Source organism: Ochlerotatus camptorhynchus, unplaced genomic scaffold, assembly GCF_037179485.1.
Source record: "Ochlerotatus camptorhynchus isolate MF236.1 unplaced genomic scaffold, CSIRO-AGI_Acam_v1.1 ptg000244l, whole genome shotgun sequence".
NCBI classification, from domain to species: Eukaryota; Metazoa; Arthropoda; class Insecta; order Diptera; family Culicidae; genus Ochlerotatus; species Ochlerotatus camptorhynchus.
In genome coordinates, this window is record NW_027040734.1 from 377,444 (window position 1) to 403,719 (window position 26,276).

Below are 26,276 nucleotides of genomic sequence, written 5' to 3' on the forward strand. Positions count from 1 at the left end.
TTGTTTACAATCTTTTGCTGCCAGCTGCTCTAACAATTTCAGTCGAAAGAATTGTCAAAAACTGTTTTGAAACGCTTATACAAAGCTCCAATTTTCTCTAGTGAGAGCGAGTATTGTCGGCAACCAGTTTTTCTTCGGCAACCGTTCCATTTGAACTGCATGTAAATCTGCTGTTCTATTATCGGCAATTCGAAATCAGCTACAATTTGTAGTGCGTGTGTTTCATTTCAAGAAAACCTTGCTAGATTGCTTTTTCTCAGTGGTAAAAAATATAGTCAAATTGAAGCTGAAAGCATAAAGAATCGTTTGCATGCATTCAACGAAGTGTTTTCTTAAGAAAATCCAGTGAAAATAGTGTTTCAATTTGGGTTGCCGAAAATAGTCTGGCATGCCGAAGCCGTCATTTCCCCTACGTATATTTTTTTAAGATCGAAAAGATCGCAAGAAAAGATCGATTTTTTCGATCTTTTCGTGGACAAAGAATCGATTCGAAAAATCGGAATTCGGGATGAAAAAGATTGATCCAAGATCGCCCAATCCTAGTATCACCGACGAACCGACGAGACAGCTCATACAAGCCAGAGTCAATGTTAAAATAAGAGTCCCGCCAAGAGTGAAGCCAGAAGTACCAATCGAACTGTCAAGCGGGGTACCAAACAAGCAAAGTAAATAAACATTATTGTTCCTACAGTCAGAGAACTACAAGTATTGCATTCATTACTGACAATATTTTAGGGGAAACGCTCCTATAGTTGCGGTACGTTAGAAGCGTTAGGTTCCTATAGTTGTGTATGGAGTCTCCATACACAACTATAGGAACCTAACGCTTCTAACGTACCGCAACTATAGGAGCGTTTACCCTAGTCATTTTAGATGAAAAACATTTCTTTTCTTTATTTAGTACATTGTGGGTTGGAGGCGAACCAGCCTAAGGCTGAAAGCCTCCTAAATAAAGCTAAATAATAATAATACATTGTGGTATGTATATAAGTGTTATACAAAGCACTTGTTTGAACATGTTTCATGTTCTATAATTGTTTTTGTCTCCCAGAAGCTCCGTTATGAACATGAAATTTTTCACTTCTGAATGAAAGTCATCCGATGCTAACGCAAAAAATATGGTTGCCGTTTAGGGCCCATGCATTAATTATGTCACGCTAAATCGAGCAAAAAATTACCCCCTTCCCCCCTATCGTGACGTTTTTCCTATACCTAATGCATTGCTTGTCACAAAATCTAAGACTTCCCCTCCCCCCTTAGAGCGTGACATAATATATGCAACAACCCTTACTCTGACGAAAAATAAATCACAAACTTGGCGGGACTCTTATTATAACATCGACTCTGATACAAGCTACTTTCGTTAAATACGTTAAACACTACCGACATCCACTCATCCGATCGCGTCATACCATGAGCAAGGACATGAACCCACGTTTAGTTTATATTGCCTTGGTTTGCGTATCACCTCGTTTGACAGATCTGATCGCCCGTTTGAAAGTTCGAATCGCTCGTTTGACTATTCGAATTGTGGACAAAAGAAATGCTCCTGTGGCATGTCGGTTCGTCGGTGCTAGTATCGCGATATCACAACTCCTTAAAAAGGAATCCCGTAGTCTCACGCATATTCGTGTGCATCTGGGGAACTCTATTAATGGAATTTTTTCCATTAATAGAGTTCCCCAGATGCACAAGAATATGCGTACTTAGTATTTCCGGTACTCAGACAAACTTGCCCTTGAGGAGGCATTTCAAGAGCAAATTTTCATTACGTCGAAAGTAACAAAGGTAAACAAATGCTCCTGCTATTACACTATATACTGTCCGAATATAGGATCACATCCTATTTTTAAATTTATTTACCAGTCAAACTACCGATCAAAATATTTTTCGATGTTACGTCACCCGATTTCTATGAAGATGTCGTTTGTCTTAAGTAACAGCGCAGAGAAACCCGTGAAAAGTGTACGTTCGTCGTTTCGCTTTCTCATTATTAAAGTGAATAAATCGAACTGTTTGTTGCTACAATGATTTCGGTGGTGCTAAAATGATGAATGGGCTGCACGTAAGGAGACGTCTCCCGAATATCCTGGTAAATACATTATGACTTAAACAACATTGGGGGGCCACCAAATATATCATAATTAACAATATGATCCAATAGATCAGAGCACGGTCCATACACAGAAATTCAAAACAACCCAAAATTAAGTTCTTTTCACTCATCTCCCATGTTCCGTACGATAAGCCAAATTTGGGTAAACCGGCTCAAAGTAGTTTGCATTTAAGCACGGCAAAAAAAATTACCCATCGCTAAGTTATTTTCAATTTTTTCTACCCAAAATTAAGTTCAATTAACTCAAATTTGGGTATATCGCATATTACTCAATTTTGGCTTCTTGTACGGAACTAGACGGTTGAGTCGAATCTTTCGTTCTATTTTTGACAACAATAGCGAGAGGAAATGAAACGGACAGAGGTCAAATAACTCAAATTTGAGTTTAAAAAACCCAAGCGGTGGGTAGTTTTGTTTTTCTGTGTAACCTCACTTTTTGCTCCCTATCATTTTGCTTCTGAGTAAAAGAGATAGCAACGAATGCGAGCCAAAATAAACCACCCAAAACTGTCAAAACTTACGGGTGAGAGAAGAGTGCGGCAAATCTTCGTGAACTGATCAATCACCCAATCATGCCTTTTCCAAATATTGCAATGGCGACCCGCAAAATATTGCTTCACGCACCATCTACACTCAAAAATATTACAAAACCAATATTGATTAAATTTTATGCATTCTATTATTAATCAAAATTTATACAGTGGTCCGATTAATATTTTCTTCAAAACTATACTAAGTCCGATTATCGGAGTGGAATTCGATCAGTGTATAATAAAACAATAAAAAATGACAATGTCAAACACGATGGCACTCGTAGTCGTTTTTCAGTTCACGTTGAAGGTGATCCCTAATAAAAAATAACCATAAACGAACGATAACCCAAATCATTGAAATATTCCACAAATGGTTTGGATGATACCCAGAACACGTCGTTAAGCAAATTAACCATACAATTATTATTAGGGATAACGTTCTCAATTGGTCCTGCAAACATCATCCGCTCATTGATCGAAAGAAGCATATAAGACTACCGGAAGTGGAATCAGGGCCTGCCATCAATGGCAACCCTGTATCGATTAGCCAATAAACTGCTGATGCACAGTAATTTCTTCTATCTGTTCGACTTAACGGCCAAAGCGTTGAATATAACAATTCCGGTGGACTCAAGTTTTAGCTGCTTATCAAAGATCAAAACGTCGGGTAATGATAAACTTGGGTTTCGATAATGATAATTTTATGGTACTGCTTTTGCTTTAATTAAAACTTTAATTTTTATTGGAAAACAATTATATGATTATATTAAGCATTAAACGAAAAAGAAGCAGAAAATACATTCCCTCGAATGGATCAATGAAAATGCTGAGTTTTTGACAGAACTATGCTGTGGCTACCACAGTATTTTACATTTGATTGTCCATATACAGTAGCGCCAAAAGCATGCTGTGGTGGTTTCAAAACTTGACCATCTAAAATGATCAATTAACCGTATGTACACTCAAAGATAAATTAAATGAAAAAAGCTTAAAAAGTATGCAGTTTCCCGCTTCACCTTATTGAGTCCGAGCCATGATTACTTCGGCAGTAGTCATGCATGATTAAAATCGAAATATGCTTTCCAGTGTTAAATTTTATTCTTTTTCAATACTGATATATAATAAAAAAAGATTAAAATTAATTCAAAAATTATTAAAATAGAATCAAAAATGATTCAAATTTATTCAAAAAAAGATAATCTACAATCTAATCAACCATGATTACACTGGGATCAATATTAGATGCTTATTTTTTAGAATGAGAGGATTAATTTTTAATCATTCGATATGATTAAACTGAGTTTAATGTCAAACTGATTAAATTTCAAGCAAAATAGGAATAATTCAAATCGGTGTATGCATTGCAAGCATATCAGTGCCAACATTTCAAAGGGGCGTTATTGCTTTGTAAACAATGACTTTAGCCATCAATTTCTCGCGAATGAAATCTTACCTCTTCAAAATAACAATGCTAGCTGGTAGAGGAAACATTCCTCTACCTAATGGTGTCATTATTTTTCATGAGTGAGCTTTTATTCGCGAGAAATCGATGGCTAAAGCCATTGTTTACAAATGCAATTACGCCCCTTTGAAATGTTGGCACTGATATTTCGATTTTATACTATGGCAGGTATAAATCATTTTTATACTAAGGCTGTGGTCCATTTGGTGAATTTTCACTTAAATTTGACACTTCGAAACTAAATTATAATGTTCGAAAATCCCTCTGTTGTTGATCGGCCAATTTTCGAGAAGGTGTGTGTCAAAATTGATTCCTGGTCTGTCAGATATAAGTCTGCTGGAATAGCAGGCTAATTTGGAAATTTTCCATCTGTCAAGTTTAAGTGAAAATTCGCCAAATGGAACACAGCCTAAGTCTGTATTCTCTCCCTTTATACCGAGGGGGGCGACACATCTAAATCTCAATTCTAGATGCTCAAAAAATCTCACACTATCGAATAAATCTTCGAAAAATCTTCTTTCATTTCTCTCATCTACTTGCATCGTGCATCATCTTTTTGCAGGAAATCTTCAAAATCGTGATAAATCTTCTTTCTATCTATACTCAGCGTATGCGCAGCTAGCCACAGCAAAGCACAATATTTCCTGCATCGTAGATAGAGTCGTCCTCCTCGCTTTATATCGACCTTTGCGTCGGCATGGAGAGTTGCGATTTAGCGTAACTTTTATACTATTTAGCTTCCAATATTTTTTGAGTGTAGCTTTGAAAAAGGTCAGCAACAATCATTCAATTACAATCGAGGGGTGAGAATATAGCACTTATTACAAAAGTAAGAGTCACATTGTTTTCATTAATTACATTGTGTATATTACTTTATTTTTTTCTGACATGTCTGTTGTCAACAAATAAAATAATATGCTGAAATATGCATTTGAAATATAAATCAAATTTTCATTTGGTTTATCCCTCGTGACGATAAACAAATACATTGGTATCTTTTTTGGCCACAGAGGTGCTTTCATCGCTAAAAATTTGGTTCGCCAGTTAAGCGAATGAGTGGATCATATTGTTAATATAATATATTTGGGGCCACCAAACGAAGTATACACACCAAAATTCTTAAATCTTGTTCGGTACTTTTTGCTGGATTTGGTCGGTGAAATATACTTTTTACCGAATGCTTTGTAATCAATATTATTTTACCAATTTTCCGCAATCATAAGTGCTGAATTCCCGTAATTTGCAGAAATTTACCGAAAACTGCAAATCAAATTTGCTGATTGAAACTGTAAATGGTTGCGATTCCGCAATTCTGTAAAAATTGTAACGAATGTACTGTAAAAATAATCTTTTACAAAAAAAACTGCAATAAAGTACAGCATTTCCGTACAACTTACTGAACAGATTTGTAAACTTTGTACTGTCAAACACAACCTTTGCTGCCATTTCGATGTTGAGTGTTCTTCGGTTTTATGTTGTGGAATGTAAGTACTTTACTTTTTTTGCTAGATTGTGTTAAATTTACACCGAAAATTTAATTAGTTTTCATTTTTGGGTCAATGTATTTCAGACGCCATGGACGTTAGGCAACTTAATATCCTCCTCAAAAGTGCTGATTTCGGCTCAAAAGTCCACTGTTTGCTGAATCCGGCTTCATTACTGTTTTTTATTATGTTTGTACGAACGCAAAAATATATATGGTAAATAGACTATATAACGTAAACAGTCGTATGAATTTTTGGGTTGGTGAATGAAAGAAACAAATCATTAATCAATAAAAATTCTAATTATTATGATTTATTCTGAAAAAAAAGTACAGTAGATTCGGTAAAACATATACTGAACGCTATGGTAAACTTTACTGATCGTTAAGTAAAATTTACAGTCCGCAGGTCAGTAAATTTTGACAGCCCATAAGCGAAGAAAATTTACCGAACGGATTGTAAATTGAAAAATTACCGAATGGATTACCGAAAGTTCAGCTGTTCCATATTCGGTAAAAATTTACAGTATACTGTAAAAAAATCTTAGTGTGTAATAACTTTTGACTCATAAACCAGTATTTTTTTAGCATGAAAGCTAGTGATCTGCTTTATAAAGGTAATATAATATAATAATAATAATAAAGGTCATATATGATTAAAACTCTGCTTAATATGTTAAACATGGCTATCACTATGAGATTATTTGTGTTTAATTGGAAAAAAGGAATAACTTTTCGGTCATCAAAACAAAACTTTATTTTTATCGGATCGGTGCGAATGTTACTTTCGACATAATGAAAATTTGCTCTTGATTTATTCTGCCTGGAAAAAGTGTCGACCTAATACCACAGACAGACATACAAATTAGTACCGTTGTACTCCTTTAATCAAGTACCTCAAAACGTACAATTTGTGGTACTAGCTTAAAGCAGTACAACGGTAGTACAACAGTGAACTTTGTATGTCTGTACAAGGTATAATCGAGAAAAAAAATGATCATGGTTTCTCAACGATCCCCATTTGTTTATTTCTTCAAAGGGCTCACTTATCGCCTTTTGTCAACAACGGAATCAAACCAGACGCGTTTTTGATTTTTGCTCAAATCTACGAAAGTTTTACGATTATTTCTTATGATTTTGCAAGAAGTGTGAATGCCATCATTCCAGTTTCTGTTTGATCGAAGTGCTACGCATCTACTACTTCTTGCGAAATGGTTGTGTTCAATCTGTCCACATTCCCCGAAGTGTGCCGCCTTTGTTTACAGTCGAAGCATCCGGACGAGCTCGTCTCAGTGGAAACCATCCGTCCGTTGTTTGATCGCAAGCTGAGCGACCTGTTGGAGGGCTTGACCTTCAAGGTTCCTGCGGTAAGACTGGCGCGACACATTATAATTTCCAAATTCAAGTAATTGAAAATGTCCCTTCCAGGATGTGCTTCCTTATTTCCCATCGGAGGTGTGCTTGATGTGCTTGGAAGTGTTCGATTTCTTCTACAAGTACAAGCAGAAGATGAACTACATCCATCGTTTTCTGGTGGCATTCGCCGAGGTTAAACTAGGAAACGATCAATCCTTGGTTAAGCTGTTCAATGACCACAATGAATATTTTTCGATATTGTTCAAAGATCTGGATCTTTGCAACAAGGATGAACTGCTCGTCGAAGACATACTGGAAGAGTATCCCCAGTATAAGATCGCTTCGATGCCTGTTGTGAAACGGGAGGCTAGTCCGGAGTTAGTTTCGGAAACGGCAGAGCCTCCTGACGATTACGAATATCATGTTGAAGTTTTAGAAGAACAGGACGATAAAGCGAAGGGTGCGTTTCTGGTGGAGAGGTTGCTGGAGGAGCTCGGACAGGTTAAGCAGAATGAAGCCGGGGAAAAATTGGTGGAAATAAAGGCTGAACCGGTTAGACTGTTGCGGAATGCCCCGGAAGCGTCGGAACCTGGAGTCGAAGAAGTACCGTACTGTGATTCGGAACACTTGGAAGATTATTCGGACGATTTTCAGGAAGGTACTCTGGAGATCGATACCAATGATGAAGAAATGGAGGATCTTCCTGCAAATGAGGAGGATGTTGCAAGTGAAGCTCTGACGAGTGCGGAATCCAAGAACGAAAAAGAATCATACAGCTGTGGGAAGTGTAAATACAAGACTGTCTTCAAGGAAGCACTTACAGTGCACGAGAAACGCCACGAACAAAACGATCACTTGGAAGGAATTCACTGTTCCCATCCATCCTGTCTTAAGGTTTTCCCCAGCAAGGCAGAGTACCAGAAGCATCTGAAGCAAGGAGTCCACAAGCAGCATGTTTGCGACATTTGTGGGGCGTCCCTTAAGCATAAGTACTCGCTGGAAGTGCACCTATCAAGGCATGCTGGAGTTACTCAGTTCCAGTGTACCTATTGCTCTTCTTCGTTCTACACCAAGACGGAACTGCGGAATCACATGCGATCGATTCACACTACCGGCGAGCGGTGGGAATGCAGCAAGTGTAAATCTGTCTTCAAAAACCGAAAGCTCCTGAACCAGCACCTGGAATCGCACGTGGAAGAACGCAATTTCAAATGCACCGTATGTGATTTTGCCTTCAAAACAATGCAGCATCTGAAACGGCACATCACTACCGTGCACAAGGAAGTACGATTTCACTGCGAGCACTGTTCGATGTCCTACGGACGGAAGGACAAGCTGCGGATGCATATGGAGCGCGCCCATAATGTAAGTTTCCAGGAATAACTGTCTTAAATTCAATCGATCATTCAAAATTTCCCCGTATCTTGTTAGATCCAATCCTACTTCATCTGTGACATCTGCGTGCGAACGTTCAACAATGGTACGGCACTGGCCGAGCACAAGACCCACCACGCCAACCCAAAGCCGCTTGAATGTCCCGTCTGTTTGCTGGCATTCGAGAACAAACGGGCCTTCGAGGGTCATCTCTGCATCACCTACCGGGAGGATTACGTCTGCTGTGAGCGGGATTTCAAATTCCATGTGCACTATAATCGGCACATGCTGACGGAACATGGCGTCAAATCGAATGCCCGGGTGAAGCCAACGAGCGGAGTGCTGATGGGGCAGCTGAGAGCCGGTCGGCGGAAGAAGACGGTTCAGTGCCGGATGTGTAGGAAGGTGTGCCCGACGATGGTGGAGAGGAGGAAGCATGAGGCGGGATGTGCGGAGAAGCGAGATAAGGTTGGCCTGGTGGAAGGGAGTAGTGATGGATCGATGCCACCGATAGAAGAGATGGGCGAGGAAGAGCATCTGGAGCAGGAGGAGGAGGAGGAGGAGGAGATGGTTGATGAAGAGCCGGACTTCATTATTGATGAGGATGTTGAAGAGCCGGTTGGAGAGTTCTGAGGTGACAATCGGAGTGTTGATGTTTCATGAATATAACTGTTAAGTGAGGGCTGGTTGGAGTGCTTACTGGATGACATCCCCTAGTGTGTAATGTTGCTAACCTACCAAGAATGAGCATGCAGTGTACGATTCTGGTGAGTATTCATTTCATATTTTTAGACAGGACAGGACAGGAAAGTAGTAGGAGATAATGTTTTTCACTAAAACATGCCCTTTCGGTCTCAAAATAGGTTTTCGGCTTTTCGGATTTAAACATCAAGTATTGATTTTTGTTTGAATTAAATTTTACCTCCACTTTATTGTCCACGTGAGAAATCTTCTCCGTTTATTCGAACACTTTCAAATCGTTTTCGTTCGACCGCAGTCGCTAACTAGCTGCTGTGCGTTCCGGGCACACTTTCCCTTTCGGCACTACCATCAATTCACAATTCAAATAAATAAATAAATAATTAAATAACCTAGCAATTAAACAAACACTCTTCTACTCCGTTTAGCACTGCACAATTTAACAAAACTAATAGCTAATGACAACAATGTTCTACATTCCGTGGGCTGGCTCTACTACTGTTTAGTGGGGAATGTGCTGGTGGGGGTGGGTATCGGAAGGTAACCCGAAGAATGGCTCTTCTAAAATTTGTACATATGAATGAAGCGGTATGAAGCGATGAATGAAATGAGATGAGTGATGCAGGAGACTTGGGAATACATAGTTGTTAGAATCAAGTAGAGTAGAAGAAGAGTACAAAACAAGTGGGCCTTCAGGGACACAGGGAAGTCACCGGTTAGGCATATGGCCGCTGCTGGTGGTACGCCATGCTGTGCGGGTCGTACGGATAGTGGCTAGGACTGTTGGGCGTCTGCTGCTGGACATAGTGAGGATGTTGCGGCTGCTGCTGCTGCTGCGGCTGCGGATAGGCTCGGTGGGCCGCGTATTCGTCATCGACACGATCGTTCCGGTCGTAGAAGCCATTGCTGCTACTGGTACTGTCGTCGTCGTGCACTCCGTGGAGGGAACGCTTCCAGTAGCCACCGTAGTCATCGCCATGTTCGTCGTAGTGATGCTGATGCTGGGCGTGCTCGTAGTAGATTACCTGTAATTCAGATGAATGTCCTTCAGTAGATTTAGGCATGAAGGCTGAAATGGGAAGGATTATGGGGCCTATCTGATTGGCAGTACTTTTTGCGGTGACGGGTGTTTCTTGAGGTCGATCCAGAAGCGGGCAATGTTGATCAGCAAACCGATGGCGGCGATGGCGAAAAACTTGAGCTGCAGGTGGAACGACAGGACCTTCAGCAGGAGTTCGATCTTGCCCTTCAAGGCGGCTCCCAGGATGAACAGCTTCATGAAGGTCTTCTTCTTCTTACCCTTGCGTTTGCCTGTTTTGTTGTTTGTTTTTGTTTTGGGAATTTGGTTATTTAAAATAAAATGCGATGGGAAAAAGAGATAATTGAAACTATATTATTAAGACGCACACCGTAAGGCGCTGTGGTTAGGTTAGCTCCAAACAAATTGGTTAACAGGGTTAGCTTTGGTCTTCTACGGCGGATGAAGGAATCTTCGTTAGTGGGACAATGATTAGAATAAGCACACAAAAAGCGTTACGGCTTGGGGGGTTATACTTGATCATGCAGAATGAGAGGTTTGCAAAATCTGAAATGACGTAAGGTGCACGCAATTAACTAAATGGGTTATTGGAATCAGGGTTAGTTTTTCCATGCCTTTGTAGGGATGATGAAAACATGATTTATCTGGAGTCGAATTAATGGTCATGCCAAAAACTTTCATGAAATGAGAAATTAATTCGATGATTGATGATTTTATGACAACCACGAGATTACGAATGGATCTGTTCAGTGATGAATGTTACAAACATGCACACGAAGACTTTCCATGCCTTAAGAATGCAACACAAAAATACAAAGAAGCAAGCCTGCAGCTTGAAGGTGACCACTTTTATCGTTTGTTCGTTTTCTTATGTTTGTAAATCATGCCTTACTCGCTAAGTGCTCGTCCGCTCAGTTACGTAACGTTTCTTCTTATGTATTTTTATCGGTGGCTTATGCATTGCCCCCAGATATCAACAAGTCTCCCTAACTCGGTGGAAACTCAGGCTACTTAGACCACATTTCTGATAACAAATTCTTTCATTCTATACTAACGTTTGAAGAGGACCGAAAAGCCAGAATGTAAACAAACCATATTTTGCTACATATAGAGATTTCAAATCATCAACAATGTTTTCTTTTACGCATCTTTAAATATTCATGATATTTGAAAAATTAGATCTCCAAAATGATCTACACTGAACCAAAACATCCGCAATACTTCGAATGATTATTGCATTGATCGAGCCCTTTAACAATATGCATTCGAATTTCGGATGATTTTCTTATGGTTGAATTCGTCGTCAGATGATGAACATCCATATGACTGTCATTCAAATACAGGATGATTTTCGTTTGAAAATTAGCTATAAAACATACGGTACTCAGAGGACAAACATTTAAGAATAGTGTGACATGCAAGTGCTTTTATTTAGATTTATAATTTGATTATCTACATTTCTATACTGAATAGCCATAATAAGCCATTCCATTATGGATACAAAATTTTTTCGTGGTGAAGGAAATCTCCACCACGAATGAGCCAACCATTGGTTTTCATCCTTTACCTATGTTCGAAACAGCTCTGATAGCGATGCATATGCTTCCACCTCGTTTGTCAGCTCAGATCAGCAAATGATATTCGATAGAATTACTAACATCATCGTTTTGAATGATTTGCGTTATGGGGCTGAACCAATACCATATGCATTTCCATTTAGTATGACAGTCATTCTGCAGAGAGCATTACGCATTTCAACTGAAGGCCCTATCCCTTCTCATAACAATTTTCATCCTGTATTCTAGAGGAAAATCATCTGATTTCAAAACAACCGTCATCCGTTGCAGGTATCATTCGAAAAAGCGATTTCGGTGATTTGTTTTGAATGGTCTGAGGTTTCATTCGATCAGAGGATGATGTTTGTGTACAGTGTACCTAGCCATTTAGCCACCGCGTGACTTTTGATGACACACAGTGTATCTGACAATTGAGCATACATCGAGGGGGGCGACACATCTAAATCTCAAGTTTAGATGGTCAACAAATCTCACACTAGCGAATCAATCTTCGAACAATCTTCTTTCATTTGCCGCATCTATTTGCATCGCTCATCAATTTTTTGCAGGAAATCTTCAGAATCGTCATCAATCTTCTTTCTATCTACTCAGCGTGCGCGCAGCTAGCCACAGTAAAACACAATCTTTTTTGCATTGTAGATAGAGTCGCCCCCCTCGGCATACATCTGTATTTAAATTTAAGTAAAACACCTGTATGAGCACTATTTACAACAGATGAATTTCTGAATTTTTGGCTACTGGCTCATCAAACACTTATCGGTTATCGGTATGGTATTGGGCTTATTTGGTTGAGTGTGTAAAAAGCAGTGATGGGCAAAACACCGGTACAGCACCGGTAAGGATTTCAAAATCATAACCTATGTGCTGATCTGTTGTACCGAGTGTTTGGTGCTGCTGTCGGTTCGGTTTGGTAGTAGCAAGCAAAACTTGAACCACTATCAAATACCTTTCAATATGGGTATTTCCGGAAACAGGGTGACGTCTTGAGATCGGATATCAACATCAGACGTCATTTTGAAATCCAAGATGGCGGCTTCCTGTTGAAGAAAAAACTGGGAAATAATGTCAAATATCCTTCAATATGGGATGTTTTGGAATCAGAATGACGTATATATGCCGGAAATGTATGTCTGACGCCATTTTAAAGCCGGAAGCCGCCATATTGGATTTCAAGATGGCGTCTGACATTGATATCCGGTCTATATACGTTATCCCGATTCCGAAAATACCCGTATTGAAGTGTATTTGACAGTATTTCCCAGTTTTTCTGCAACCGGAAACCGCCATATTGGATTTAAAGATGGCGTCTGACATTGATTTCCGGTCTATATTATAGTCGCTATATTCATAGTCTGGCGGATAGGATCTCGGGAACCAATTGAGCTGTCAAAGAGCGGAACCAATCGAGCAAATCACGACCAACAACAGAAAAGAGCACATCCGCTATTGCGAACAAAACTTCGGAAACCGTTTTATCGTGATTCAAGGCTCGCCTACGCAAACTAACACTATCTTTAGGTTGGGGAAAGATTCCCCTATCCGATGATGCCGGTAATTTGCGTTCGATTCTCGAGGAAAGAATAATCAACGTTTTGTTTATAAAAGTTGATAGGACCTTTTCCATTGTTGGTCTACAATATATTTAATTGGTTCCGCTTTTTGATAGATTGTAATTCTATCCGCCAGACTATGAATATAGCGACTATAGTCTATATTGGTCATCCCGATTCCGAAAATATCCATATTGAACGGTATTTGACAGTATTTCCCAGTTTTTTCTATAACCGGAAACTGCCATCTTGGATTTCAAAATGGCGTCAGATATTAATTTCCACCCAACAAACAATTGCCTATTGAAGAAACGACTTCTTGACGATTTTATTCCACTTCATGCTTAATAATACTTGTACTATTTTTAATAATAACTTCTGTTCAGGCTTTGTTCACACAAATCTGGAGAATTTATTCAACCACAACATCGAAATATTTGGTGTTGAATAAGGTATGTCGAGAAGCTTTTATTCGACTTACAAAAGTTGTAACAGAGCTTATTCGATCAAAGTTTTGATTATTCAGCGTTTATTAGACCATCTGTACTTCCTTAAACAGCGATGGTAAGGTATATATTATTATAGACGCTTGATTCTCATGTGAAATAATGTTTAATTATTACATCATTATACATTTATTAAACGATTATTCAACTACGGGATAATTAATCCGAAAATAAGAATGGCCGGAGCAGGGTTGTTTTCCGTTAGTGATTGTTGTGTCATTATTTCTGTCGAACTTATTACATACAAACATACATACACACACATGTCGTTAAATGGGATTCGAACCATGACCTTCCGATCACCAGCCGCTTGCCTTGCCATCTGAGCTATCCTAGAATACATCATATGAGCAGCTAAATAAGCAATAAAAGCTTGAATCTGAAAACCTATCAGCACTTCCAGCCGTAGCTCTAGCTAATTCAAGGAGATGTGAGAATGATTAATTCATTCATAGTTGTTTAACATTAGACCAACGTTACCTCTCCATCTATCTAATTTCGATGGAAAGGATGCTATTCTTTTCTATAAATCTATGAATTGGTTGTCGTGAGTGATACGATTTATGATTACGATTTAAATTAATTAGGAGTAGAACATAAATAAAAAAAGGGTTGAGGCTGGGATTGAACTCGCGACCTTCTACTTGGAAAGCGGAAACGGTAACCACTATGCTACCAATTTCGTTGTGTTGTTAGCCTGAAGAACTGTTGTGGAATAATGAATGAATACGCCGTTTGTAAAGCATTTATAAAGCATGCAATTAAAACATGGACGCATAGTGGTATAAGAGCTATTATGCTGACTGTATTCACCTTTATTCAGCAATAAAGTTAAGCAATGCAATGGAATCTAATAATGGAGCTAGAAAATAACTATTGGACTATAATAAAGCATGCTATTAAATCAATTGAAAACAGTCGAAGTAAAGCGTCAATGTATGTGCAAATTACACTTATTCAGTATGTTATTAGATCAAACTTCTGGTGTTGAATCAGGAAGACAGTCATCGTTTGTATAGATTTTAATGAGTATATTAATCAAATCAGAGCAATCTGCGAAATAAAGGCGCATCTCGATCTCAATGAGGTTTTCTGAGCACATAATTTGACAACCCGTTTTATTCAGCATTGTACACTGTTATAAAGCATTTATTCAATCTATATGCTTATTTGTGACTCTGAATTGTTTTTGGGCAGTGATGTGGAATAATGAATCTAATACGTCTTTTATAAAGCATTTACAAATCATTCAACTAAAACATGGACGCATAGTGGTATAAAAGCTATTTTGCTGACTGTATTCACCTTTAAACAGCAATATTGTAAAGCAATGCAATGAAATCTAATAATGGAGCTAGAAAACATTTATAAGACGTCTAAATATAGCATTTTATTAAAGCAATTGAAAACAGTCGAATTAAAGCGACAATGTATGTGAAAATTACACTTATTCAGTTTGTTATTAGATCAAACTTCTGGCTCTGAATCAGGAAGACAGTCAACGTTTATAAAGCTTTTAATAAGTAAATTAATCATATCAGAGCAAACGGCGGAATAAAGGCGCATCTATCGATCTCAATGAGCTTTTTTCAGCACATAATTCGACATCTTGTTTTATTCAGCATTGTACACTGTTATACAGCATTTATTCAATGGGTATGCTTATTTGTGACTGTGAATTGTTTGTTGGGCAGTCTCTAGACATCATCCCGATTCCGAAAATACCCATATTGAAGGGTATTTGACAGTATTTTCCAGTTTTTCTGTAACCGGATGCCGCCGTATTGGATTTCAAGATGGCGTCTGACATTGATATCCGGTCTATATACCCGTATTGAAGGGTATTTGACAGTATTTCCCAGTTTTCTGCAACTGGAAGCCACCATATTGGATTTCAAGATGGCGTCTGATATTGATATCCGGTCTTTATACGTCAACCCGATTCCAAAAATACCCATATTGAAGGGTATTTGACAGTATATCCCAGTTTATATATAACGGGAAGCTACCATCTTGGATTTCAAAATGGCGTCATATATTGATTTCCAGTCTCTAAACATCACCCCGATTCCGAAAATACCCATTTTGGAGGGTATTTGACAGTATTTCTCGGTTTTCCTACATCCTGAAGCCGCCATCTTGGATTTCAAGATGGCGTCTGACATTGATTTCCGTTCTTTATACGTCATCCCGATTCCAAAAATACCCATATTGAAATAATTTCCCAGTTTTTCTATAACCGGAAGTCGCCATATTTGATTTAAAAATGGTGTCTGACATTGATATTCGGTCTCTAAACGTCACCCCGATTCCAAAAATACCCATATTGAAGGGTATTTGCTAGTATTTCCTAGTTTTCCTACAACCAGAAGCCGCCATATTGGATTTCAAGATGGTATCGGTTATCGATTTCCTGACTATAGGCGTCACCCGGAATCCAAAAATACCCATATCTAAGGGTATTTGTCAGACTTCAAAACGATTTCCAGTTCCTTCGCTACCAATATTGTCTATCAAAATATTTGACAGTTGAATTAAAAACTGTCGCTTGGTACAAACATTTTACTCGCCTTTTTGGGAACATTGCTATTTAATTCTTACCAATGTTCTGAACCAAGAACGGTTCAGATTTCGTGAACCAAAACCAAAATTCTAGCACACTGGTTTTCGGTTTTCAAGCTGCGGTTCTGAACATCAACTCGAAAACCGGCAATGAACCAAACTTTTTGAATATTTGTTCATTTGTAGTCACAATCTCGGTCACAATAAAGATCTTTCATATGTCGCCCACTTATTTTGCGACAACATTTTTCTCAGTGTGCCTCAGCGTGCCGCAGCTGTACCGGCAGTGCCAAGAAGTCATTGAACTAATAATGCCTTGTTTGGCAACCCGGTATTTCAACAGCTCTTGTGTTTGTTTTGTTTTCCAATGTTTTCAAAAACGACACGGACTCCAGTTGGGACTACACACTGGATGCATCCGTGTCCAAGGATGCCTGCAACGGACGAGCTCCGTTGCTACACGATCCTTCCATCTTCGGCGGAAGGCTGACCCCGCATATCGAGCGTCAATAATTCGTCAACCAGCCCTTCTGGAAGCCGGCGGAGGAAACGGATTTGCACCGAATTTTTCACCGCCCGAGTATCATCCGTTGAAAAACTGGAAACCAAAATCGGTCGGAACACACGTCGGACTGATGAAGGACGCACCGCAGACCCGAAACGGACCAGCCAACTTCATTCAACCGGCACAGCAACAGGGTGCAGTCATGATGGTCTACGGACTCGATAACAACACAGCCAACACCGATAAGCTGTTCAATCTGTTCTGCTTAGGCCGAAGTAGTTCTCTACCCTATTTGGTTTCACTCAGAGTTGTCCAAAATTGAGTCTTCAAATACCTACTACCGATACGGTTAAAAAAGTAGTCATTGTACCGTGATGCTGAAGCAGACGACAGTCGCTCAAATTAAAAGTCACTTGAAGTAAACCGAAGACTTCAAATCAAGATGACTGGCAACTGTTCCCTTCTCCTATACAAATATCAAACGTCACTGATAACAGCGCCTCTGTCAATAAAAGGTGGAACTGTGAAGCACAAGTGTTAGTGAGACTGCTCATAAACAGTGACTGTGTGTGTGACCTAATGTCACCGAAACGAATAATAATAACACGGTACTCGTTGTTGTTTTTGTTTTGCTCTACAACATTTCACGGCAATTTGTATCCTAATCCCAGCAAGCCGGTGGTTTCCCAACTCCAAACCGAAAAACTTGTCATGGTGGATCAAGTAGAGCAGAGGATTGAAACTCGGATCGATCTAGTGAAAGTAAGTTTTGCTTGTGAACGAGGAACCGAAATATTGTTTGTTTTGCCTGTTGGAAGCAATCAATTATAAGGATTTGGCAGCTTCCACCACCATTGAGTGAACTACCGTCATTCGAAAGCTGCTGAAAATTCAAGGATTCTAAAAGAAGAAAGCGCAGTAGGCTCAAATGTTGGAGAAAATGAAAATGAAAGGTTGAAGGGCTACAATCCCAAACGGTACGTATCGATAAAGAATATATTTCCATTTTAGATGTTGTCAGAACATGTAACCAGTGGATAGTGATCCTCTGTATGCGTTAACAATTCTTGGAATTGGCCGAACTCCTTCCAGATAATGATAACAACAGTGTCGGATTGGCCAGTGACATTCAAATAGTCAGCGAGTACTTACTGTGCCAAGTTGCCGAGCGTCACAACTTAACTCCACCCGCTGTGGCCAGATGCCAAGGCCGTGCGGAATGGGCATGCATTTTACTAATGCACCATAAGAAGCCCATAAATGCATCACTAAAGGGCTTAGAGAAAGTGGAAGATAATTCTGAGATAACATATTAATGATCGAGGAAGGTCCCACCATCATTGTAAATGGCATCATTGGCATAATTTTAATTTTAAAAACAAGTTTAATTACGCATCTGTTCAGTTTCAGCTGGAATTTTACTCGTTGTAAGCATAAAGCAAAGAAAAAAAAATGTTTAACTTTTTACGACAACCATAACAAAACCAATAATTGACATTCCCTAAAGTAGAGGCGTTGCCGTTACTGTCTCCTGATTTTTGGAGGAGTTGCCAGTCTTCTTGATTTGTAGTCTTCGAGTAAACACAAAATTGCGGGTTGCCAAACCTTGCGGAAAGAGAAATTAGTTGGCCGTGCAACCAGATTTACTTTTATTCTCTCCGCGCGTCTCTTATATAACATCATCTCTGCAAAGAGGGTACCGCCACGGTCCAGATGGGAGAAGCCATCGCAGTCGAACCAGTCGAATGCAGCATCCAGCACTTGAACAACATTGAATGAATGGAAATGATGGTAGCAAAATTCAAATTGCATTTTCCAAGCAGAACTACTTGCCAGAGTCCACCAACCCGTAGACCCTGCCGGACAATTCGATCAGCTTCAAGGTCTACAGCGCCTCCAAGAACAATCGCTTCCCAGGATCTGCTGCTGACTGCATTCACCACCAAAGGACTGCCACCCGCTGAAATCGGAAAGTTCCTTCTCCGGATTGGTCGAGTTTCCAAGCGTAACCGTGGCGGTGAATGCCATCATGAAGTGCAACCACAGCGCGATCGATCACAAATGCACAAAATTCCCGTTCATTATGAAGCTGTGCATGTGCTTCTCCTCCTCCAAGAAGATGAACGATGCGTGGAGCAACGAGAACATCGAACATCGACGGACCAGCAGCAGCATTGGAGCTGCATCGCTACTTCGTGCAGCCATGGCCGGAAACCTCGGTCAGGTCAAGATACCGCTGTCAGCTGTTCTTCGTCTGGGAGGAAAGGTGGATACGACTGCCGTCACGGGTGTAATGATTTTGAGAATCCATGGTGAAACTTGGTGGAGATTCACGGTTGTTGTGAAAATAATTTGACTAGGAGTGGCAACATCAATAACAAATTTTGACACATGCACACTGCGCAGGCACAGAAAAAGTTCAGTGTTGCCAATAACTTAAAAGATCATAAAAATTGTAACCATGGGTGCCAAAACAGCGTCAATGACTGCGCCCGGGTGTGCCCAAGTTTGATTTTGGCACACTGTGTAGAGTGACCAACCCCTTCGGTAGCAGCGAACATGTGAGCAATTTTTCATTCAAATCGTAAATTCTCTGATAATTCCAGGCTTTTTCCTGGAAAAAATAAACTTTCCTATTCCTATATTCTATTTAAATATGTCATCAAATTCTTGGGTCAGTATTGATTTAAAGACTTTCAGCTCCGTAAAGTTGTTTTTTAGCATTGAAGTCTTACCTAATAAATATTTTTTTTATGAGGTTCCAGTTAGCTTCCAGTATATGTGGGTGCATTTTGTCAGTTATTTTTGAAAGACTTTTAACAACCTTGCGTCAGTTTAATCGAAAAACAAATGAAGAAATGGTTACGTACTGCACGGACGAGCCTTGAACAACGGAGGACGGGAAGATTTTCTACCAAGGGACACTTGCATGCAATCTTCTACTTCTGGAATCCTATAAACAGCTATGGAGGGTACAATTAGAGCAATTTGACTGCTTTTGCAAAAACACAAACTAGACGGATGCAATTTTGGCTTGATTTCAGCGCGCCACGCAGCTTGGATGGTTCCCTTAGAAGATTTAGAATTTGAATCCCCAAGAGTAAACCAATCAAGCTTCAAATGGCACCAACCAGACAATCCCCCAAAATGTGCACCGCAGTCTAGTCTAAGACACCTAGCCTGCCTGAGTTCCTGGAAGAGATTAATCCGTTCGACGGTTAGCAAGGGAGGCAATAACGTTTTCGATTAGCATGAGAATGAGATTTCTTCTGTAAAGAAGTCTGCTTTCAACTCCATGATGGGACAACGTTTCAGGTGGGGTCTAGAAACCAAGGATTTTGGAAAATGTCAACCGATTGGGATCTGAAATCTAAAGATTGGGGCAGGTTTTCAACGAGGTTCAATTGGGGGTTTGAGGGGGGGGGGGGGGTTCTAAAATTCTCATAGTAAAATCGAAAACCGTACGACGGGATCCACCGAAGCCTCCTTCGCCGCTGTCGAAGCGGCCAGTTTCCTGTTCGTCTTCATCTTCTTCTCCTCCTTCCTTCACTGAATCTGACCCACCTCCAACGCTACCGTTTTGATCACCACCGTAACCTAAACTCTGGTCACCCTCTTGCTTGCCTCTACCGATAGCTTTTTCCGGCCCGGCGCCAAATCCATAATCCACCAAACCGGTCACATCATCATCCAAATCGCTTCGTGCAAGACCCTCGGTGGTACCGTTGCCGCCGTCGTTACCTATCTTGTGTATGATGTGATGCAGGTGCTTCTTGGGTCGGCCACCTTCGACGTCTTTGGTTGAGCCCTCCGAGGCGTAGCTGTGGGCGGTGTTAATGCAGTCATCTATTCAAAGCCCATACAAAAAAACAAACAAGGACTCACCTGTCGACACCGTCCGAGACAAATTCCGAAATGGTTGCCAGTCCTTCCTCGACCTGCGACATTAGGCTCGAGGGACTCTGCTTGGCTTGTTTGTCGTCATCTTTACTCAAACCTCGTTGCTCGGTACGTCGTTGGAACTCCTCATCGGCTTCCCCTGCAAGTAGATGAAAATAGACATTCGTTAAATGATATCGTCGTTCTCATTTCAGATTCCTGGTAGGAATGCCATCAATTTGCTCTGATTTTCCCCCCACGGTACTTAGTTTAATCTGACGGATCCCACACATTGGCCGTATCAGTGAAAGCCAGGATAATTGCTCTGCTCGGATAGATAAACCTGAATCACCAGACGTGGGCTATCTGGGTCAATCTTCCCTTTCAGGCCACGCGACCGGAGTAAACAAGTTCCCGTAGATTATCCGTATAGAGGAGGATGACACATATCGGAAACCACTCTTACTAGTCGACGTAACTCGTTTTTACAGTTTGATCTAATTACGATTACGTGTACCGAGGTGCGTAAGCGATGGGAGTTTCAGGTGAAAAATAAAGACGAAAACGGACTTGAACTTGACCAATGACCAACAGTGTTGAAGTACGGCAGTAAGTGGATCAGTGCAGTCTGGAAGAAGGGAAACCGGCTTTCCACCAGCTGATGAACTGCTGCTGCTGCTACTGCTGCATTCGTGTAATGCAACTGTTTTAATTACAGTGCTGACAAGCTCGGGTGCAACTCGGGTGCATGCAATGCACAATGTGTACAAATGCAAGTAATTGGAGCAATATGTTCGTTTGGTATGATGCTACCGCGGCTCGTCTCGGATTGTGGCTTTCAGATCGGTGAAATGGATTCAATCGATTATCATTGCAACGATAGTTGATGCATTTCTTGTTAATTTCTGTTATGCTTGGTCGCTAGTTTTTCGCCATTTTCCAGCTTTCGATGGTCTCATCCAGTTCATCGGAAGGTATCGGAGAGTAAGCCTTATTATCCAATTTTAATAAAATAGATTATTGATCAATCATGGAGGTGGATCATCCATTTGTTTGTTTTCTAGTGCATCCCACACGACAGAATTTGTTTTCAATATTTCCCTCAGTGTTTATCCTTAAAATTAGTTAAAAATCTAATTATGAACTGTTGTCCGAAAAAACAAATAAATGTACCGTAAAACGGGGTGAAGTTGATCATTAACACTCCGAAAACGATGCCTGCGGTAAAATGTGTAACGGCAAACTTGGAATGTTTGAATAATCATAACTCAGTCATTTATTGACGAATTTCAAATCTATTGGCGCCATTTGAAACTGCATACAATTTTTTTAAAAATCTATTGATAAATTGCTGAGCAGTGGTTTTATAAACATTGCCAATTTGACGTTGCACACTTTACCGGAGGCATCGTGTTAAGGTGAAGTTGATCACTACACCGTTTAATTTTCGTTTGTCTACAATCCATATTCATGATATTTTGATTAGTATTTCATTATGTATATTTAAATAGTAGAGGAAATGACGGCTTCGGCATGCCAGACTATTTTCGGCAACCCAAATTGAAGCACTATTTTCACTGGATTTTCTTACGAAAACACTTCGCTGAATGCATGCAAACGATTTTTTGACTAAATTTGACTATATTTTTACCACTGAGAAAAAGCAATCTAGCAAGGTTTTCTTGAAATGAAACACACGCACTACAAATTGTAGCTGATTGCGAGTTGCCGATAATAGAACAGCAGATTTACATGCAGTTCAAATGGAACGGCTGCCGAAGAAAAACTGGTTGCCGACAATACTCGCTCTCACTAGAGAAGATTGGACCTTTGTAAAAGCGTTTCAAAACAGTATTTGACAATTATTTCGACTGAAATTGTTAGAGCAGCTGGCAGCAAAAGATTGTAAACAAACCAATACTGCATATGTGTGCGTTCCTTAGAGAAAAAGGCTATAGAAAGAAGGTCGCTGCTTAGGTTGCCGAGAATATGTACTTCTGAAACGTTTTCCCTAACAAACGTTGCAACTTTGAGGATGTGATCAATTATGCAACTTTCCACTGTTCCTAAAAATCCTATCAGAATTAGCATTTATTCCATTGCAGTGTTTGACGAAATTACTAATTTAACATAATTTTGGGCCGTTGAATCTGAATTTGAAATCAGATCTCGTTAAAATGAAGAATATAGTATCATAAAAATAATTTTATGTGAAAAACTGACGTTAATTGCCTACATTTAGGCGTATTTTTTGACTACATTCAACTCTCCACAACTCGATATTCTATAACTTAAGATTTTCTATAACTCGAGGGATTCTGCAGTTCCTTCATTTCCCCATGTATCGTACTCGTCATAAGTCGACATTTCTACAAGTCGATGCCTCCTTTGGTCGATGATTTATGACTAAGTAGTGTGATATGTCAAAGGTAGAGCTTCTGAATTCTGTGATGTTGATGTTAACGAAAGATGAAGAGAATCGATCAAAATCACTTGCCCCCTGTTTCCAAGTTTGGTTACTCTGGAGAGCATTTTGTGTTGTCGTTGGGGGCGTGTGGTTCTGAATATGGAAAAACAGGCACAGATAAATTCTATTTCAACTGTTTCCTGTAATAAGCTTGTTGGCAAAGTTGGTGATGATTTAACCTCCGAAACCGTACAGAGTACGTCTGTCACTTCATAGCGTAGACGACATCCATGACCGCTTACGCTTGGCGTGTTCAGAGTAGGTGACAGCATCAGGGATCACATTTTCCAGGAACACTTTCAGCACACCTCGTAGATAAGACCTTTTCCTCCCTTGCCACGACCAGTCATTGTTGCTTGTTGGGTAGAATAGTGGATTACCTAACCTGCCACATACTTCCTACTGCAACTTCTGCTGCCTGCTCACCACGCCCTCCGAAGTGAAAATGAGTTGAGGCTAGACAGCAGTGCTCTTTTATATCTTTTCAGGTTAAAGCAGAATGATGTGCAACAAAGTGCTACCCGATTATGACGACTGGGTTTGGAAGAACGTTTATTTCATGAAAACAGTGATAACAGCATTGCTATTGATGCGTAGAAATATGTCTGATCGATTGGTGATAAAATTATTGAAATTGGTGCAGGGGCAGCTGAGATACTAATGTTCAAAATCTTTCATAATTTTGTTACATGTTCCAATTTCGGTTTTCACAAAGTGTGCCCCCATATAGCAATCACAGACGTAAGGGGAAAGCACTGAAAACGGTTCGAAATCGTCTGATTTCGCCGTTGATCATCGAGAAGCTGAGGAAAAGGTTCGGGATCCCGGAGATCCTGTCAACCAGATTGGCGACAAAGATCCAGCAGCTAGAGGGACCAAGCTCGGAGAGTTTGGAGTCGGTGATCGAGTTCGGAAGTGCCGTCGAAGAGTTTACCCAGCACTGGACCACTTGAAGAACCCAATTTTGATGCAGAGCCTAGTTCAAAAGCTGTTGTTGTACTATGGGTGAACTACAAGCGACGTGCCCAGTCTGTCGACATGGAAACATTCGGTGCAGAGAAGGCGTTGGAAGCAACCTTCGAGAAGGCAGATGCAAAGGAGAAGGGTAAGAAGCGAGATAAACCACAAATGAAGACTTTCGTTCACGCCACGGATGGAAACAGCGGCCGGTCTGGCAAGAATAGTGCGGTGTTAGCTGGGAAGAATTCGTCGCCCCTATCGCAGCGCCGAGAGCTGAAGTGTTTCGTGTGCCAGCAGTTTGGGCATTACGGAAGAAACTGCCAGGAATTGCTCAAGCAGAGTGTTGCAGAGCTCTGTTTACTCTGCCTGTACGACCATGGACAACGATCATGTCGTATAAGAGCTCGTTGCAAGGTAGATGGCTGTCTGGAGAACCACAATGCCTTTCTTCATGGTGGGCCAGCCGGATATTCGCGAATTCAGGTGCAGGTGCAATAGTCATCGCCAGTCGAAATGTGCAGTTCTGTTTAGGATGGTTCCAGTGACGCTGTACAACGGCAAGAGAAGGGTCGATACTTTAGCAATCATCGATGAAGGGCCTTCGGTTTCCATGGTGGACAGTGAATTGGTGGAAACGTTGGGTGCCGATGGACCAGTGGAACCACTGCAAATGACTTGAACAAACGGCATACAGCGCACAAAGTATCAGTCGAAGAAAGTGGTGCTTGAGATATCAGCCAGAGACTCGTCGAGTAGATACGATCTGTTGGAAGCTCATACGGTTCACAGAAGCTGGATTCAGCTAAGAGGGTCCAGGAGTTTGAGCACCTCGAAGACATCGACATTCCCAGTTACGAGAAAGCTGCACCGAATCGAAGAATCCGGTGAACCAGTTGCCATTTTGTGCAAGCTCGGCTGAACACCTTATGCTCCAAAACCAAACGTCATAGGAAAAGTGCATTTTCTGGGACACATTGGTGCTCGTGTGAGGAGTGCAGCAAAGCGGATAAGGATCTGGACGGGGCGATAAAGAAGCATTGTCAACTTGAAGACATCGAAGTATCATCTATTCGTTTGGAGTCGAAGGAAGATCGTAGAGCTCGCGAGATTCTGGAGAAGACGACTCGAAGAGTGGGTGGCAGGTTCGAGACAGGATAACTCTGGAAAGAAGAAGATGTTTGTTTCGGGAGAGTTTCGACATGGCCATGAAGCGGTTGCAAAGTTTGAAGGCTCGGATGAACCGGAATCCGGGGGTGCAGGAATGTTTGCAGAAGCAGTTGGAAGAATATCTTGCCAAGGGCTACGCGCATCGCATCACCGAGCAGGAGTTAAAGGAGACGCCGAAGAGTGAAACTTGGTACCTACCGGTGAACTACGTGGTACATCCGAATAAACCGGTCAAAGCGCGGTTGGATTGGGATGCGGCAGCGAAGGCTCATGGAGTGTCGTTAAGCTGTTGAAGGTAGAGATGTGCGATCCGCTTCCGAGCTGTTCTAAATACTTGATTCACTAAAGTGAGCTGATAGCCTGCGATTTAATTTTTAGGAACCGCAGCTCATCAACTCACTGATATAACAAGTCAAAAACATTCAATCCGTCACTTATAGGGGAACTTTTCAATTAAGGACTCCACACTCCACTTACGCATTGAACAGCCATCGCGTTAAACCAAGATGCGCGCGTAATACAACATGTGATCGATAGCATCAACTTGCATCAACTTGCTTTAATACATTCTTCTCTGTATTCGTACTTGTTCTTGCGTGGAACTGACGATACTGGGAGCAACTGATGCACTCACCTGAGGTGGAATATGACAACACAGCTGAGCCCGAGAATCATGGCATCTCACATAACTTGAGGGACTTCGGACAGTATGCAGCAACTTCACCCCCTGGCCAGCACGACGTAAGTGCCCATGTCGCTAGTTTATCAAGTAGCTATTTTTTAAGTGAAACTACAGTCTATTGCCAAAATTTTAACCGTATGCGTTGTGCGTATAAAATAAATGAAATTCCAAATAAAATAAGCGGCTGCACATATGATATAATAATTGGAACAGAAACTAGTTGGTCTGACAGTATTAATAGAGAAGAAGTATTTGGTAGTAAATTTAGTGTGTTTCCATGTGACCGCGATTTATCATTATCAGCAAAGATATCTAACTAACAAGATATCCCACTAATCAATTCCTCATACAAGGCATAT

General features: G+C 40.6%; 2 protein-coding genes across 4 annotated transcripts in view; one reads left to right on the plus strand and one right to left on the minus strand.

Moving 5' to 3' along the window:
• The first annotated feature begins 6,673 nt into the window (after positions 1-6,673).
• LOC135704662 (zinc finger protein 37-like) lies at positions 6,674-8,957 on the plus strand. Its single transcript, XM_065226144.1, has 3 exons — positions 6,674-6,961; positions 7,023-8,315; positions 8,382-8,957. Exons 1-3 carry the CDS (start codon positions 6,806-6,808, stop codon positions 8,955-8,957), a joined length of 2,025 nt encoding a protein of 674 aa, XP_065082216.1. The 5' UTR covers positions 6,674-6,805.
• A 297-nt stretch (positions 8,958-9,254) lies between these two features.
• Positions 9,255-26,276, minus strand: part of LOC135704635 (uncharacterized) — a 65,753-nt gene continuing 48,731 nt past the window's right edge. The window contains exons 3-6 of one of the 3 annotated variants that reach the window (XM_065226113.1): positions 20,648-20,801; positions 20,228-20,583; positions 10,135-10,334; positions 9,255-10,048 (exon numbers count right to left, since the gene is read on the minus strand). In XM_065226113.1, coding sequence (XP_065082185.1) covers positions 9,740-10,048; positions 10,135-10,334; positions 20,228-20,583; positions 20,648-20,801 — 1,019 coding nt within the window. In that variant the 3' untranslated portion in view covers positions 9,255-9,739. The remainder of the gene's footprint in view (positions 10,049-10,134; positions 10,335-20,227; positions 20,584-20,647; positions 20,802-26,276) is intronic. The other 2 variants (XM_065226114.1, XM_065226115.1) reach the window with 2 other exon arrangements.

Bases quoted from the DNA above. Each gene is read 5' to 3' on its own strand.
- LOC135704662 (XM_065226144.1), top strand. From the start codon at position 6,806: ATGGTTGTGTTCAATCTGTCCACATTCCCCGAAGTGTGCCGCCTTTGT. The intron at 6,962-7,022 runs GTAAGACTGGCG...TGTCCCTTCCAG, and splicing joins TGACCTTCAAGGTTCCTGCG to GATGTGCTTCCTTATTTCCC. The intron at 8,316-8,381 runs GTAAGTTTCCAG...GTATCTTGTTAG, and splicing joins ATATGGAGCGCGCCCATAAT to ATCCAATCCTACTTCATCTG.